At 38.7% G+C, this 15,935-nt stretch overlaps 1 protein-coding gene across 1 annotated transcript in view; it reads right to left on the minus strand.

The window, feature by feature from the left end:
- Nucleotides 1–15,935, minus strand: part of LOC137562309 (protein kinase C-binding protein NELL2-like) — a 256,518-nt gene that overhangs the window by 109,888 nt on the left and 130,695 nt on the right. The window contains exon 9 of the mRNA XM_068273644.1: nucleotides 8,094–8,185. Coding sequence (XP_068129745.1) covers nucleotides 8,094–8,185 — 92 coding nt within the window. The remainder of the gene's footprint in view (nucleotides 1–8,093; nucleotides 8,186–15,935) is intronic.

Below are 15,935 nucleotides of genomic sequence, written 5' to 3' on the forward strand. Positions count from 1 at the left end.
TTTGCATCTCACTGACCCTCTTTTTCAGTGAGGGCTAAATAAAAAAAGTTTAACAATGCGATCTTTCAGATAAGTAGTCCCCTTCTTCAGGTATATTTACAGATGTAAACTGCATTTGTTCTGTTTACTTGCATTTTTTTTTGTATACAGTAACTTGGAAGAAAATATTCAAACAAGCTGATGACAAATGTACTGCCTACTACTTAAAGTATCTCATGAAAATGAGTACACCTCTCACATTTTTGTAAATATTTTATTATATCTTTTCATGGGACGACACAGACGATATGACACAATGAAACAAAGTAAAGTAGTCACTGTACAGCTTGTATGTGTAAATGTGTTGTCCCATCACAATAACTCAACAAACAGCCATTAATATCTAAACCAGTGACAGCAAAAGTGAGTGCACCTCAAAGTGTCCATGTTTTGTGTGCCCACCATTACTGCCATAACTCTCAACTTAAGGTGTGTACTTTCCCCTCTCCCATGAAAATGTACTGTAGCAGTGTGTTATTTTTTTCACTCCCCCTCACAGATAAGCAAACCATGTATTGTGTCAACGTCTACCATATACACACACGGCAATCGCCTAATGTGCGGCTGTCTACCTTCTCTTCCCCCTTGCCAGGGCCGGGCCGAGGCAGAGGCTGGAGAGGCTCCAGCCTCAGGGCGCAGTGTAGGAGGGGGCGCAGAATTCATTCAGCTGTCATTCCTAATTGTGTTTGAAGTAGAAAGAAATAAGAAAAGAGGATACATGGCAGTGACTGCAAGCCATATAACTAGAGATTAAGGTGCTGGGGAGGTTGGGGGTCCTGTGGCGCCTCTTAGTCTAATAGCAATCAGTGTGTGATGGCTGGGGTGGCAGGGATGGAGGGGCGCACTTTGGTGTCTCAGCCTTGGGTGCTGGAGAACCTTGTCCAGGCTCTGCGGCCCTTGCTAATACTGTTCATACATTATAAGTGAAACATTACTGCAGATGTGTTTCATTGATCACCAGTACTCATGGTAAATTACAGTTCAAATGACAGTTTAACCCCCCCGAATCAGTCTAGTGTGGCTAGTGTGTTTTTTCCGGCAGGTTATTTCTGCAGTGAAGCAGAATAACCTGCCGGGTCCTCTACTCTGCCTGCGCTCCATCTCTCCCACCACTGTGTGGCAGCATCTCTCCTTAGGCTCTCCATGTTATGTGACATCGGGAGCCTATGGCAAGAAGAGTCTGTCTGTAGTAGGAGATGCACAGTGTGCAAGCAGAAAAAGATCCCGCAGGTAATTCTGCTTTGCTGTGACTGGCTGCTCTGTGTAATGTGTGGGGGATAGGAGGATAGCACACTAGCTAGACCATATTGATGCTGAGGGGCGAGGGAAGGAAAGCTGAACTGTCCTTTAAACTGTAATTTAGTATGAATACTGCTGATTAATGAAACCATGTCTGCAGTAATGTTTGGAAAGAACTAGTGAACATTTCAAATTTATATCTGTGTTCCTATTAGTTTTGCTGCCATGGGCATGCACCAGAACAGGGTCATTATAGGCAGGCGGGTTTTTTTTTTTTGCTTTCTGGTTTTGTGATGCGCTTATGGTATACTATGGTCTCCATTCCTTTTTCACTTGAACTGGGAGTTGATTTCAGACTTAAATTTGGTCCACCAGTCATTAAAACCTAGCGTTATAGCATGACTATTGCTACATAATTATTACTTATAGGTTTGTTTGTCCTTTTGTGTTGTTTTTGTTTTTTTGTTTTTTTTTAAGGATGGCCAATTGCTTGCAGTGGTAATCCAACAGATGCTGGCCCATATGCAATTAACCTTTTCTCCTTAGTTTTCTCCTGGGATATCATTTTTCATCTTCTATTTTAAATAACTTATCACCTAGGAGAAAACTCAGGAGAAAAAGTTAATTGCATATGTGCCATTAAGTGTTAAAGAGACACTGAAGCGGAAAAAAATGATGATATTATGATTTGTATGTGTAGTACAGCTAAGAAAAAAAACCATTAAGATCAGATACATCAGTCTAATTGTTTCCAGTACAGGAAGAGTTGAGAAACTCCAGTTGTTATCTCTATGCAAAAAAGCTATTAAGCTCTCCAACTAACTTAGTGGTGGAGAGGGCTGTTATCTGACTTTTATTATCTCAACTGTAATTGAACTGTTTACTTTTCCTCTGCTAGAGGAGAGTTCATTAGTTCACAGACTGCTCTGAAAGACTCATTTTGAATGCTGAGTGTTGTGTAATCTGCACATATTATAGAATGATGCAATGTTAGAAAAAACACTATATACCTGAAAATAAAAATATGAGAATATTTTCTTTGCTGCTAATCTTCTAGTAATTATTCATAGTACACAACCAATTCATTATATCATATATTTTTTTTCGCTTCAGTGTCTCTTTAAGTTATGCTAGGTTAATTTATGCTAATCTCTCCAGCAAGTTGAGCTAAACTTAAATGTATGTTTTTGTGCCCTGTCATCACTTTACACTGTTCCCTGCAACTTGGCAAAATCTATTCCATAGTAGAGATGAATGTGTAAACAAACAAACAAACAAAAAAAACTTTTTTAAAATAGAAGAACTACTAAAGAAGTAGTTTTAGTTATAATAGACTAAAAAAAAAAATATACATTCAAATTCAGCCCACTGGACACAGATGGCAGCACAAATTGTTTTGGAGTTAATAATAAAGCAAAGCTGAACGGCACTAAAGCACTTACAATGAATATAGCTTGTGCAGGGAATGAAAAATGGGCACACAATTCATAACCAATCACGTTTCTAGGACTCCAATGATTAAAAGATCTTTACTGAAAAGAAACTTGCATTTCCATTAAAGTGTTTATCATTTTTGTAAAATTGTATGCAAATGAAACTGCATGTTATCATCCAAGCATATGGGTCCGCCAACTGGGACGTTCCACTGCCATTAAATAAACAAAATGAAAAAAAAAAAATCTGCTGGTAAAATGAACGTAATTTCAAATAAATGACTCCTCCATCTGTAGGCTTCTGCATTAGTGGATTTAAATCCAGATTCAGGGATTGTATTATAGTCATTTAGCAAGCGGCTTTCTTGTCTGAACTGTTTAAACCTGTACATTAGATGATGATGAAATGGTTTTATATTCTGTGTTCATGGGAGAAACCTTTGTTTAAAGAACAGAATTGTTCTGCTAGTTTCTCATGTGCGTCACGTTTTTCTTTTCTTAAAAGAAGGGAGCTTGAGCAAGAAACAAAAGCACAGAATGTATCCTCACTGGCTTTTACAATGGCAATTACTTCGACAGATGCTGTGTGGGAAAACCAAACAATGAAGTGATACACATCTATGGAAGTGGTATATTAATACCCAGCAAACTTACATTTTGTGCATACACACATTACTTACCCCATTATATACTGCATAGTAGTTTAAGAAGTATAAATTAATTCATGCATGAAATCATCAAAACTGGAACCTCAGTATTTCTGCACTGTTGAATTAAATGCAATGGCAGCGCTACACTGGAGCAAGGTAGGCCACTGCCACCCCACCCCCCCCTCCTGGGAATCACTGCTATATAACACACAGATAACTGCTTCCAGGCTTCAAGAGTATACACTGAACAGGATAGGGTCTGTAAAGAACTTTCCATGTCAGCCTTAGTCTATGTAGGGGTTAAGTAAACTCAGAGTCTTATGTATTTGCCATAAATACATCAATCCTTGCTAAATCCCTTGTAATTCATGTATTTGGATGACACTTATCTGTATATTTGCAAAAAAACCTCTCTACCTTCTGATTGTATGTTCTAACATTGTCAGTCAACAAGAATAAAGTCGGAAGAAGGTTTACTAGCAGAAAGCTTACTGTTTTTCTTTTAAAAATTAGCCAATAAATGGTATTAGCCTTATTCAACACTTCCTGTCTGTAAAATACAAGCTCTAGTCTGCAGCAATGCTTAGCTCCTAAGATAAGGAATTTCCCACACAGTATTTCTTTCCCCTACCCTTGTTTGTAGAGTCATCAGAAACAAGCTGGGGGCTGAAATGATTTGTCTATGATCTGTCCACACAAGAGCAGCTTGCTAGCAAATAAGGATTAAAGCATGCTAGCCAACTAGCCAAGTTCATTTGTAGGTAACTTTTATCCCATAATAGCACCATCATTTGGACAATCTGCTCTGCTCAAAAGTCTCGAGTTCTGTTTGTGATGTTTAGATTTGTTTCCGATCATTGCTGAACTAGTTAGCCTTAATATTGAAGCTCATCATACAAACATCGATTTTGATCACCCAAATTGGCCTGCCAGCCAGCCATCATGCCCACTTTGTGCCCCCCAAAAATTCGAAGATGGAGCTGCCACCGATTACATAATCCACTGGTCTGACCATACAATACCAATTTTTGCTATGAATGGAACCTACTGTAAATGATATAACGCTCTGCACATAATGATGGACCGTTCCAACTTCTCTGTAGAAAAGGCAACTATGAATGTTTTCTTAAAGGCTATCTGAGGGGAAAAGCCTCATAGAACACAAATTCCTCAGAATGTGCACAGACTGGATGAATTCAGGGCACAATAAAATGTAAAGGATTGAGCAGAGATCTGGCATGTCTCAGGTATACTCTGGGTTTACTTTATATCTACAGGCATTACTTGTGGGTTGGCTGAAAGCATTGAGCTCGCATGTATCTATAGTAGACATTTTAATTGTTACTTATATTGTTACTTGTACATGTCAGGTTTATGGATAACTTCCTGCACTAAGTTAGTTACAGTATATGCATTTAACTGTAGCCATGTAATCAAGAGATGTTATCATGTTTCACTGCTGTTCTGTATCACTGTGTGATGTATAGTGTAAGTGATATATGCTTTTTCTACTCCATTTCTCTGTATCGTTTACTTCGTCAATAAACTTCATATGTTAATTAAAAAAAAAAACTCAGGGAAACAGAGGCTCCATAGCAATCACTTACTGAGGTGGTGGTTTTCTTCAATGCGGCTCCAGCTTGTAATTCGGTCCGGTAAAAGCTGCAACCCAGAGGAAGTTGGTGACCTTTGAACTGGATCAAACAATAAGTCTACTCAGGCAGCAGAGCTGTCAATGGGGCCAATTTTTACTGACTTGATGTAATTTTAATGATTTCTTGAGCTATATTTTATTGAGGTGATACTATGGGAGAAGAGCGCTTTACAAATATTTCATTGTTGTTGCCTTCATCAAGGTGTTGACATGGAGTGTGGACAGAGTGGTGGAACTGCATTTGTAGCCAACTAGAACCAGTTCAAAGGTTGCCAACTTGCTCTTGGTCACAGCCTTTACCAGACCAAATTACAAGCTGAAGGAGTCCTACGCAAGAAAACTGTGCTACAGCAGTATGAGATTGCTAAGGGGCAGGATCCAATGATGGCCTCGATTTCCTCTGGGCACTTCACCTCAGTTAGCCTTTAAATCAGTGATTTAAAGAGAACCCGAGGTGGCCTTGTATTACGTAAGTGGGGCACAGAGGCTGGTTGGGCACACTAACACCAGCCTCTGTTGCCCCATCGTGTGTGTCAAAGACCCCCCTGCTCGCCGCTAAACTCCCCGCAGTGCTGGCGACACGCAGCACGTCGCCAGCACAATGTTTACTCCATCGCTGTCTGTCAGCGCCGCTCCCACGCCTCCTCCGCATCGCCGCTACCCGCCCTCATCCCTTCCCTCCAATCAGCGGGAGGGAAGGGACGAGGGCGGGTAGCGGCGATGCGGAGGAGGCGGCGGAGCGGCGCTGACAGACAGCGCTAGAGTAAACATTGTGCTGGCGACACGCTGCGTGTCGCCAGCTCTGCGGGGGTATAGCGGCGAGCAGGGGGGTCTTTGACACACACGATGGGGCAACAGAGGCTGGTGTTAGTGTGCCCAACCAGCCTCTGTGCCCCACTTACGTAATACAAGGCCACCTCGGGTTCTCTTTAAAGGCTTAAAATCACCTACTCTTTTTGTAAAATGTATGTGGTATGTTTGGTCCTCTGACAGCTGCAACTTTTCATTGTAATTTATAAGTGAGCCAATAATTCACTGCATGCTAAAGGACTGATCTTTAGTTCTGAGAGGAATACTGCACAGTGTGTTGCTTCTCATGTATTTAAGGCCCCAATTTCCATACCTCTACTTTCTGCACAAATGCTCCTCTTTAAAGGTGTGATGCACAGATAATACAAAAAATATATTACAGTTCTATGCATTTTTATTAGTAACTGTGATCGTCCACCTGTAAATGTACAATACTGCGCTTTTGCAAACGCTAACTTGTAGGCAAAATAATGATTTCAGCTGCAGCAAAGGATCAAATCTGCAATTCTGTTTTCTAACTCCAATGCACAATGCAATATGGGTTCACTAGACAATACAAACTATTTGTAATCAAAATCTTATTGGAGTTATGGAAAGTGTGGTTATTGCTTATGGGCTATAAGTAGTGGATTTAAAAAATTGATGTATTTACTATATTTAATACAAAAAAAGAAGAGAATATTTTTAAAATCAGTAAAAAAAAGTACAAATAAATCTAAAGAGCCAACTTTGCCAAATCACAGGACCAAATAAAAAAACAAAAAAACAAAAACAAATCCTAAATGAATGAATCATAATCACACGAGCAAATAATTGAATTAAGCACTTGAGCTGATTATGAACATTTCTAATAAGAGAGAGACTGCTAGTACTTCCTTCTGTTATACGTTATGCTAAAAACAATTGTCATTCAAGTACAGCGAAGCTGCTATCCATCTAGTCCTTGCATTAAGGGGAGGTGAATGGCAGCCTCCAGCTAAGTCTTCTAACATGTTTGTCTACTGCACAACCTGTTCTGATGGATCACTAGCATAACCCATGGGTAATACAGAATGCCTGAATATGCCCTATTACTTATTATGCTATTGCAAACGTGTGAAGCGGATATCTATGTTTTTTTTAAACTATAATAGTGTGTATGATATAATATATATATTCACATATACACACACACACACAAATATTATATATATATATATATATATATATATATATATATATATACATATACATATACATATATATATATATACATATATATATATATACATATATACATATATATATATATACATATATATATATATACATATATATATATATATACATATATATATATATATATATATATATATATATATATATATATATATATATATATATATATATATATATATATATATATATATATATACTTTTGCAGACCTGCTGAGAACGAAAAATCAGATTGCTTTGTGCTTATTTTTAAAACTACCTTAATACATTTTTCAAAACCTGTGTGTGAAGTTCTACGTAAATAGTTAACTGAAAAGCAACAGCAGCACGGAGTACAGAAATCAATGCCCTACATTGTGTGTTGTGCTTCTTCTGATTATTGTCTATTTATATTTAGTAGTATACTGTAGGTCCCTTACTCTATTAAGACTCCTGTACATATCAGACAAAGGTGCTAGTTCTTTATTTAGCTTGGCTTCTCTTCAGTATCTTGCCAGCTGAAAGGACCCTGTGCTGTAAAGAGTCCAGGCATTTGACTGACAGCCCTGCAGAGATTGTTGGATGTCAGTACATAGGCAGGTGATGCACGCTGAAGCCTCAGCAACCCTGAGAAGTGGTTTTATTGGAAGACACATACCGCTCCCATTTTACAATGCATTTCTAAGCATCTTGGAGCATACCGGTAAATTCATCTATCTAGCATAGTTACCATTTTTTAATTGATAATCGAGGGCTTTACATTAAGATTTTGGAAAAAGCTTCCATGTGTTTTTAATATTCAAACATATCAGACTTCACTAATGTTATTTGTATAAATTTACAGTTTTTTCATGCAAAGGGGGTCCTTTCTATGTTACCAACATCTTGCAGCTGTCGTACAGCAAGTGAAAGGCATTACAGAGCCATGCCCACAAGAAATGTCATTACGGCAGCACTATATGTTGAAAATACACTTTGTGAAGAAAAAAATGGATATTAGAAAGGCATATCTACCATCTTGTAAGGTAAATGGTAACTTTGCCTCAACAAAGCCAAATGATAGCAGCAGCTTACCCTGCACTCAAAAAGCAGACACGCTCCAGAAGTAGAATAGGATGTTTGTCGTTCTCCTTCAAAATAGAGCTGGCCTTGATATACGCACACAGCTGTTGAAAGAGAAAAATACAATAAAGCTATTAATTATTTCCAATGTCAACACCATTTTCCTTACAATATAAAAATATACTCCACTCTACTACACTATCTGCATTTTACAACAAGAAAAGTCTTCATTATAATTCAATAAAATTAACATAATTATATTTATGGTACACATCACTACTTATAAAAAAATAAAATAGTGCATTTATATTAAACTAAAGGGAATTGACCATCTAAGTAGGTCAATGAGGGCTGGTGCACACCAGAAGAGCTTTTCTGAGTGCTTTGAGATTTTAAAAGCTCCGGCTAATGTTATCCTATGTGTGTGTGCATACTGAAGCGATGTGATTTTGTAAAAATCCCCCACAGCATTGCATTAACAAGAGCTTTTAAAATCTCTAGCATTTAAAAAGCTCTTGTGGTGTGCACCAGCCCTAAGATTTGCTTGCAAATGTAATGCCAATTGTGTGCAGATCAAAAAATGGGCCTATCAATTGCCCTTTCTGATGAACAAATGCACTTCCTGTTGATTCTGATTGGCCCAATTCCTGGTTGGATTAAATTTGCATGCTGGTTGGAATTATTTGCATCTCATTGACCATAACTACATCCAAGTAAAAAACAGGTTTTTTTTTAATGTTATTTGTGTACAAGTTGATAAAGGATACCCGAAGTGACATGTGACATGATGAGGTAGACATGAGTATGTACAGTGCCTAGCACACAAATAACTATGCTGTGTTCCTTTCTTTCTTTCTCTGCCTGAAAAAGTTAAATTCAGGTATGTAAGCGACTGTCTCAGTCCTGACTCACACAGGAAGTGACTACAGTGTGACCCTCACTGATAAAAAAAAATCCCCCTTTTTACTTCGTTCTTGCTCTCAGAAGCCATTTTCTGCTAGGAAAGAGTTTTATAGTTGGAATTTCTTATCAGTGAGGGTCACACTGTAGTCACTTCCTGTCTGAGTCAGGACTGAGTCAGCTACTTACATACCTGATATTTAACTCTTTCAGGCAGAGAAAGAATAAAATGAACACAGCATAGTTATTGGTGTGCTAGGCACTGTATATACACATGTCTATCTCATGTCACATGTCACTTCGGGTATCCTTTAAGGATATTCCAGAAGGAGATGATAATAATAACAACAACAGTAAGGCCTCTTTCACATTATATCCTGACAAATTTTCTATAGCAGTACACTGTGAAAAAGCTTTTGGATAAAATGCATATATGAACTGAACCATAGGCTTGGTTCATACATTAAAAAAAGGTGTCCAGTCCTGACCTGTCAGTTTTTGACAGTTTGCATCAGTTTTGTATGCGTTTCTGTGGCTGTGCTCATACATAAAAGGTGTACATTTCCGGTCTGGTTCAGTCCTGTCAGTTTTGTATTAGTCTTCTATGATCGTGCTCACAAATAAAAGGTGAACATTTCTGGTCCAGTCAGGTAAAACTGATGCAAAACTGACATCACAGGACTGGACTGGACCAGAAATGTACAGATTTATATGTGAACCAAGCCACAGGAAACATGGACATTTCCTTAGTTGTTCTTTCAGTTAGACCTCTTTCTCACTGTACACTAAAAAACTGATAAGTTCTGTTGTTCAATAGCACTGCATTGTGAAAAAGCTTCAGTTTTTCAGTGTAAAGTGTCAAAGAGGCCTGGGAAACTTGGACATTACCTTGAACATCAGTTGTCAGTTATAACTGAAAGCAACGGATGGTCTTTAAGGGTCTTTTCACCCTAAATTAGTTGCTGTCAGTTATAACTGAATGGACAACTGGTGTGCAGCACAGGTGAAGGTAATGTCCATGTTTCCCATGGGTCAGTTCTCATATGTGTTTTAACTTTTTCACAATGCACGGCTATGGAACAGCTGATCAGTTAAAACGCACCAATTACAGTATTTTCTTTTACTTTTCTCCCAGTTTGTTTTCAAATTATGTGGTCTCATCGGCTTGGGAAAATAAATGGGATGTTAGACATTTTTTGAAGATGTTCAGGGATCGGGTTTCTTGGACTGACTGACTTCACTTGAGCTTTATACTAGTGTGACTGGAAACTGGAAGTGACTTGCCAGACACAGAACTGGAACAAACTTAGATTGGGGACCTTTTTCATTTGGAAGTGTGATCACTAGTACGATCTCGCAACCTGCAGTTTCCACCCTCTGCGATAGCAGCATGAAGCTGTCAGGAACAAAGTATGATCACCGCGGTTCACAAAAACTAATCACGCTAATGGAAAGGAGGCACCGCAATTTATGTGCTGTTGCGATTGGCAGAACAGCTGAGATCTACTTTTTGAAGCAGATTGCAGCTAGTGAAAACCTAGCCTCTTAGAATACAGTAATCCTGTAACTACTGAATTAAGCTTCCACAGTACTGAGAACAAGTTTAGGGGCTGCTTCCCCTATTGTTACGCCAGTGATTAGGGATGAACATTCACCCTTATCACTTGCTGACATTCATTGCCCAGATTAGTGCTGTTTTAGTGCGGTGTCACTTCCTATACCTTCACTAGAAGGTATCATATACAATATGTAGTTCTCTCAAACAGACATCTACATTTTCACTTTCATTTTTATTAACAACAGGTCTATAGTTAAGCTAGAATTTCAGGGTAACAGTAAAAAAGGGCGCAGGAGGCTAGTGGACAAATCGGGCGCCGCCATTCACTCTCATAATAAATATCGTTTAATGGGCGCCCGATAGGAAAAAAGGGCGCCGGAGAAAAATAACGTTTTAAAAGCGGCGCCCGGAGACTTAATGTTTTATTACTGCTTCTCATGATTACACATTATTTAATGATTTATAATTTTTTTAATATTATTTTTAAACGAAAAACAGTACAATATTTTTTCAAACATTATTTTTAAACCAAAAACAGTACAAAATTATTTTTTTTTTACATTATTTTTAAACGAAAAAAACCGCACAATATGTTTTTCAAACGTTATTAATGCTTATCACAGGGGGGTCTTAGGTTTAGGCACCACCAGGGGGGTCTTAGGTTTAGGCACCAACAGGGGGGTGTTAGGTTTAGGCACCAACAGGGGGGTCTTAGGTTTAGGCACCAACAGGGGGGTCTTAGGTTTAGGCACCAACAGGGGGTCTTAGGTTTAGGCACCAACAGGGGGTCTTAGGTTTAGGCATCAACAGGGGGGTCTAGGGGTTAGGGGTAGGTACAGGGAGGGTTACTTAGTAATTTTTTTTAAACGTTATTATACGTTTCACTATTTAAACGAAAGATTAACGTTTTTACAATTGCCAATTTAATGCACATTATTTAATGATTTATAACTTTATAAAACATTAATTTTAAACGAAATACAGTACAATACATTTTTAAACGTTATCCATGCTTATCGTTTAAAACCCAGCGCCCTTTTTTCCCAGCGCCCCTTTTTAACGTACGCGAATTTCAGGGCTTCCACTGATGGCTTCTTTAGTAGCAGTTTGAAGATTGCTTTTATAAGTGCATTCAGGCAAGTCCACATTCCAAAGAGCTAGGAGTTATTTTTTTGTAAAGTTGGCCTGATAATGTCTATAAACGCATTTGAGGGCATCGGAAGTGAAAGGAATGTGGGGCTGCCATGCTCATTTTTTAATAAACCAGATGCCCAACTTCTGTGTTGATTAGTAATACTTTAAAGTACTGGCCCAGATTGAGTACACAGATCAGATGCTTTGACTCTGATTGTTCTCCATGAGCTGTATGCTTTTTGTAGGTGAGCAACAAAAAACAAAACAAAAGCTCAGCATGACAGCCAGGCAACTGATATTGTTTATAAGGGAATAAAGAGCACAGCCTCCATATTCTTCTCAATTCAGATTCCCTGACCAGTTGTGCCAGGATTAGGTAACAGGCTGTTAGGTAGAGACCTTAGAAGACAACTCTAGTATCTCACTCACTCAGACAGTGAACATATATTCAAGAATGTAAACAATAGCTTTGGTTTTTTTTTGTTTTTTTGGAGGTTGTTGGTATAATGTTTGTATAACTGCATATACTTATTTGCATGTCCCTGAAGGTTGTTTTTGAAGGTTTTAGGCAGGATGTGTTGTAAAGTATTTCTACTGTGTCACTGTGCCCACCAGTGATACAATGATACAATTTTGATTAAAAAATTTTACCAAACGTAGTTGTAGAAGGGTAAACTGAGTGAATATACTTTGAAAACATACTTCTGTAATCCCCGATAGTACATACAAGTGGTAAGATTGTACATTAGTGGACAGTTAACCACTTCAGGACCACAGACTCCCCCCGCCCCCCTAAAGACCAGGCCATTTTTTACTAATTAGGCCACTGCAGCTTTAAGGGCTCGCTGCAGGGCCATACATGTCAGCACACAAGTAATTGCCCCCCCCCCCTTTTTGCCCACCAACAGAGGTCTCTGTTGGTGGAGCTCCGTCATCAGAGCGGGGATGCACGCGCAATCTCCTGCAAAACATTCACCCAGGACTTTACGCCGATTGGCGTTAGGCGGTCCTGGGGAAGCCACTGTGTTCACGCCCATTGGTAGTAGTTAAAGACAGATGAGCAGATCTGTGCTTAGCAGCCACTATTTTGTAAGAAAACATCTGAATTTTTCTCAGCTTTTGAATGGTTATTTCTTGAGATGCAGAGCTAGTAAGCATATTGTTCTACACCACAACCTTTTGAGTCTGCACTCTCTTAGCACACATGGAGCTATTTTGCCAAATGTTGTAGACATCTTACAGGTTTACTAGGGTGTAGGGGTCCATACAGGTATAAAGAATAGGTTGTTCATTCTTTTTTCAGTTATTAACTTGTTCAGTGAATGATAATGGATTATTTATTATGCATGCAGCGTGACTGGGTGATGTTCAGTTAGAATTGTATGTTTTGAAAATTGACATCATCACTGAGTTTACCATTACATGTCTAACTTTGAGCTCTTACTTGTGAGTAGCAGATTTCACAGCTTACATGTAGCCCAAACCATTCAGAACTTATGAGCTCATTTCCGTGTTGTGAATGATTATAAATCGGCTCAGATATTGAAATCACCTAGGATTACCCATCTGAAATATGCCAACAGTAGCATAGCCAATAATACTGAAAATTCTTGAAAAAATAGTATGGTGTCTCCCGGATGATGGTAGATCTGGGCAGTTGTAGTCACAAAGAGCTGCGTAAGGCCATCATTCAGGGCTTAGAGCAAAGGTAGTTTTGGACAAACGGCTACACTGCCTCCTGTGATCCCAACTTTTAACCTTTAAAATATAATGGTTATCTGGTGAGGCTGCTTCTGCAAAGGGATATGTGTTTGTGCAAAGCTCAGTGATGCAAGTCTATTGTATAATTAAATAACGTCTGCTATAACTGCTGTCTTATTTTTGATGTAATGGACATTACACAGCACTGCAGAGGAGGAGTACGACCTTGAAACTAAATTTATGTTCTCTGCAAGAAGCACACAGCTACCGGACCTGGGACCAAACAAGTATTCTCTCTTCTTCTGATTTCCTGTAATGACTGATGGAGATTACACAAATAAACCTTTCCTCTTTATTTATTATTTAGTATTTATATAGTATATTGTCTTGACACTTAACTATCGCCCAGAATGGCTCACAATGTAATCTCTACCATAGTCATATGTCTATGTACTGTATCTACCCATTCTTTCTCACTGCCCATGTGTGCAACATAATCGTGCTAATACTAGCTCCTGTGGCTGCTGTATTTCAGGGGCAGTCTTCACCTCATGGGTGTGTCTCATGGCTTAAATAAACTTGGTATAGCAGTTAGACAAATCTCTGTTAGTAACTAACTAAACTGGTCAGAAAAAACTGACTTCATAGGGCAGGATGCTCTGTGACTATATAGAGAACCATTTTGATTCTGTCAGTATAGATACAGCATTATAATTACAAGGTAAAAAAAGAAAAAAAAAGTCTACAAATGATGATTACAAATTTTAATTTTGTAAGATTACTTACCAAATATTAATGGGAGTATGAAAATCCAAATTTTGGTTTGACGAAATCCAATCGGACTACTGTTTTTTATGATGGTTTGTAATCGATTGTGCCAATCAACTGAGATTATTTACAACCAGTCCAATCAGAATTTCTGATCGCTCGAACAATTGCAGTGAAACCAGATGGAAATTGGACCATTAGTGGCCACCTTTAGTTTCATCCTCTACAAAATCAGAACCTTAGGGCCCTTTTACACTATAGCAGTTGCTGTCAGTTGTAAGCAAGCAGCATTTCCCTATGGCCTTTATTACTCTATATGCTGAAAAAACAAATATTTTTTACAATGCATTGCTATCGAGAAAAAAAAATTGCATTAAAACACAACATGTAGCAACACATTAAGTGTAAAAGGGCCCTTAGCATATCCTTTATGTAAAAATATTGAGGTTGCAAATAAATGGAAAACTTACTTTTTATTCAGCTTTGTGGGACATATTTATAAGTCTGTACTTTAAATGCAATAGATAGAGTGTTTGACGTTTACAATGCTACATCACATCTTTAAAGTACCCCTGTATAAAAATATCTTTTGAATCTGATTTCCTAAATTGGTACATGCAGATGGAGACACAATGATTCTCAGTGTAATTGGTCAGTTTGAATTTTTTAAATGCAGGGCATGGCATTTATTAAGATAGGATGGACATACTTTACTCATACAGTATGACTAGTATCACATCACATGTTCTTTACTTTGCTGCAGAACTACATTGCTGTGTATGTGGTGACTGTTATTCAAGTCAAAGGTGCTGCAGAAGAGCATAAACTCTTCTCAGTGGGTTGACCATTGGTCAAATGCTGGTCACCAGTTGTACACATTTTTCCAGTGAGTCAGTCTGATCATGTCTTAATATGTAATTAAGGGTAATTAGATAACCTATTTCAGATACGAATAAGTTGACAGGCAAAGGTCCAAAAAGTTGAGACAGATAATTATGGCGTCCATTCGTGCCAGGTAATTTTGGCACCTGATAGACAATGTTAATATCATTATCACCGGTGCCAGCTGCGTAAATACGGCGCATGGTACTTTGCAGTGGTAGTGGCGGGATTTTATCGGTGGAATTACAGTAATTAGCAATTTCAATCAGCAATGAGTGGGGCAGGTGTGTGTTAGGTGTAGGTGTGTGTGTAGGTGTGTGTGTAGGTGTGTGTAGGTGTGTGTGTAGGTGTGTGCAGGTGTGTGTGTGTGTGTGTGTGTGTGTGTGTGTGTGTGTGTGTGTGTGTGTGTGCAGGTGTGTGTGCAGGTGTGTGTGTGTGCAGGTGTGTGTGCAGGTGTGTGTGTAGGTGTGTGTGTGTGTGTGCAGGTGTGTGTGTGTGTGTGTGTGTGTGTGTGTGTGTGTGTAGGTGTAGGTGTGTGCAGGTGTGTGTGTGTGTGTGTGTAGGTGTAGGTGTAGGTGTGTGTGTGTGTGTGTGTGTGTGTGTGTGTGTGTGTGTGTGTAGGTGTGTGTGTGCAGGTGTGTGGGTGTGTGTGTGTGTGTGGGTGTGTGTGTGTGTGTGTGTGTGTGTGTGTGTGTGTGTGTGTGTGTGTGTGTGTGTGTGTGTGTAGGAGAGTGGGGAGAGTTAATGTGAGAATTGGGTTATTATCAATTATATTAGAATATCAGGACTATGTACACCCAAAAATGTATCTCCATACTCTGCAAGAATAATGTTAACTCCTTGGTTTCAGTAGATTCATGAAACTGGCTTTAATAGTTTAGGGTACTATACTTGGCTGAATGTGTCAGATT

Source organism: Hyperolius riggenbachi, chromosome 3, assembly GCF_040937935.1.
Source record: "Hyperolius riggenbachi isolate aHypRig1 chromosome 3, aHypRig1.pri, whole genome shotgun sequence".
NCBI lineage: Eukaryota > Metazoa > Chordata > Amphibia > Anura > Hyperoliidae > Hyperolius > Hyperolius riggenbachi.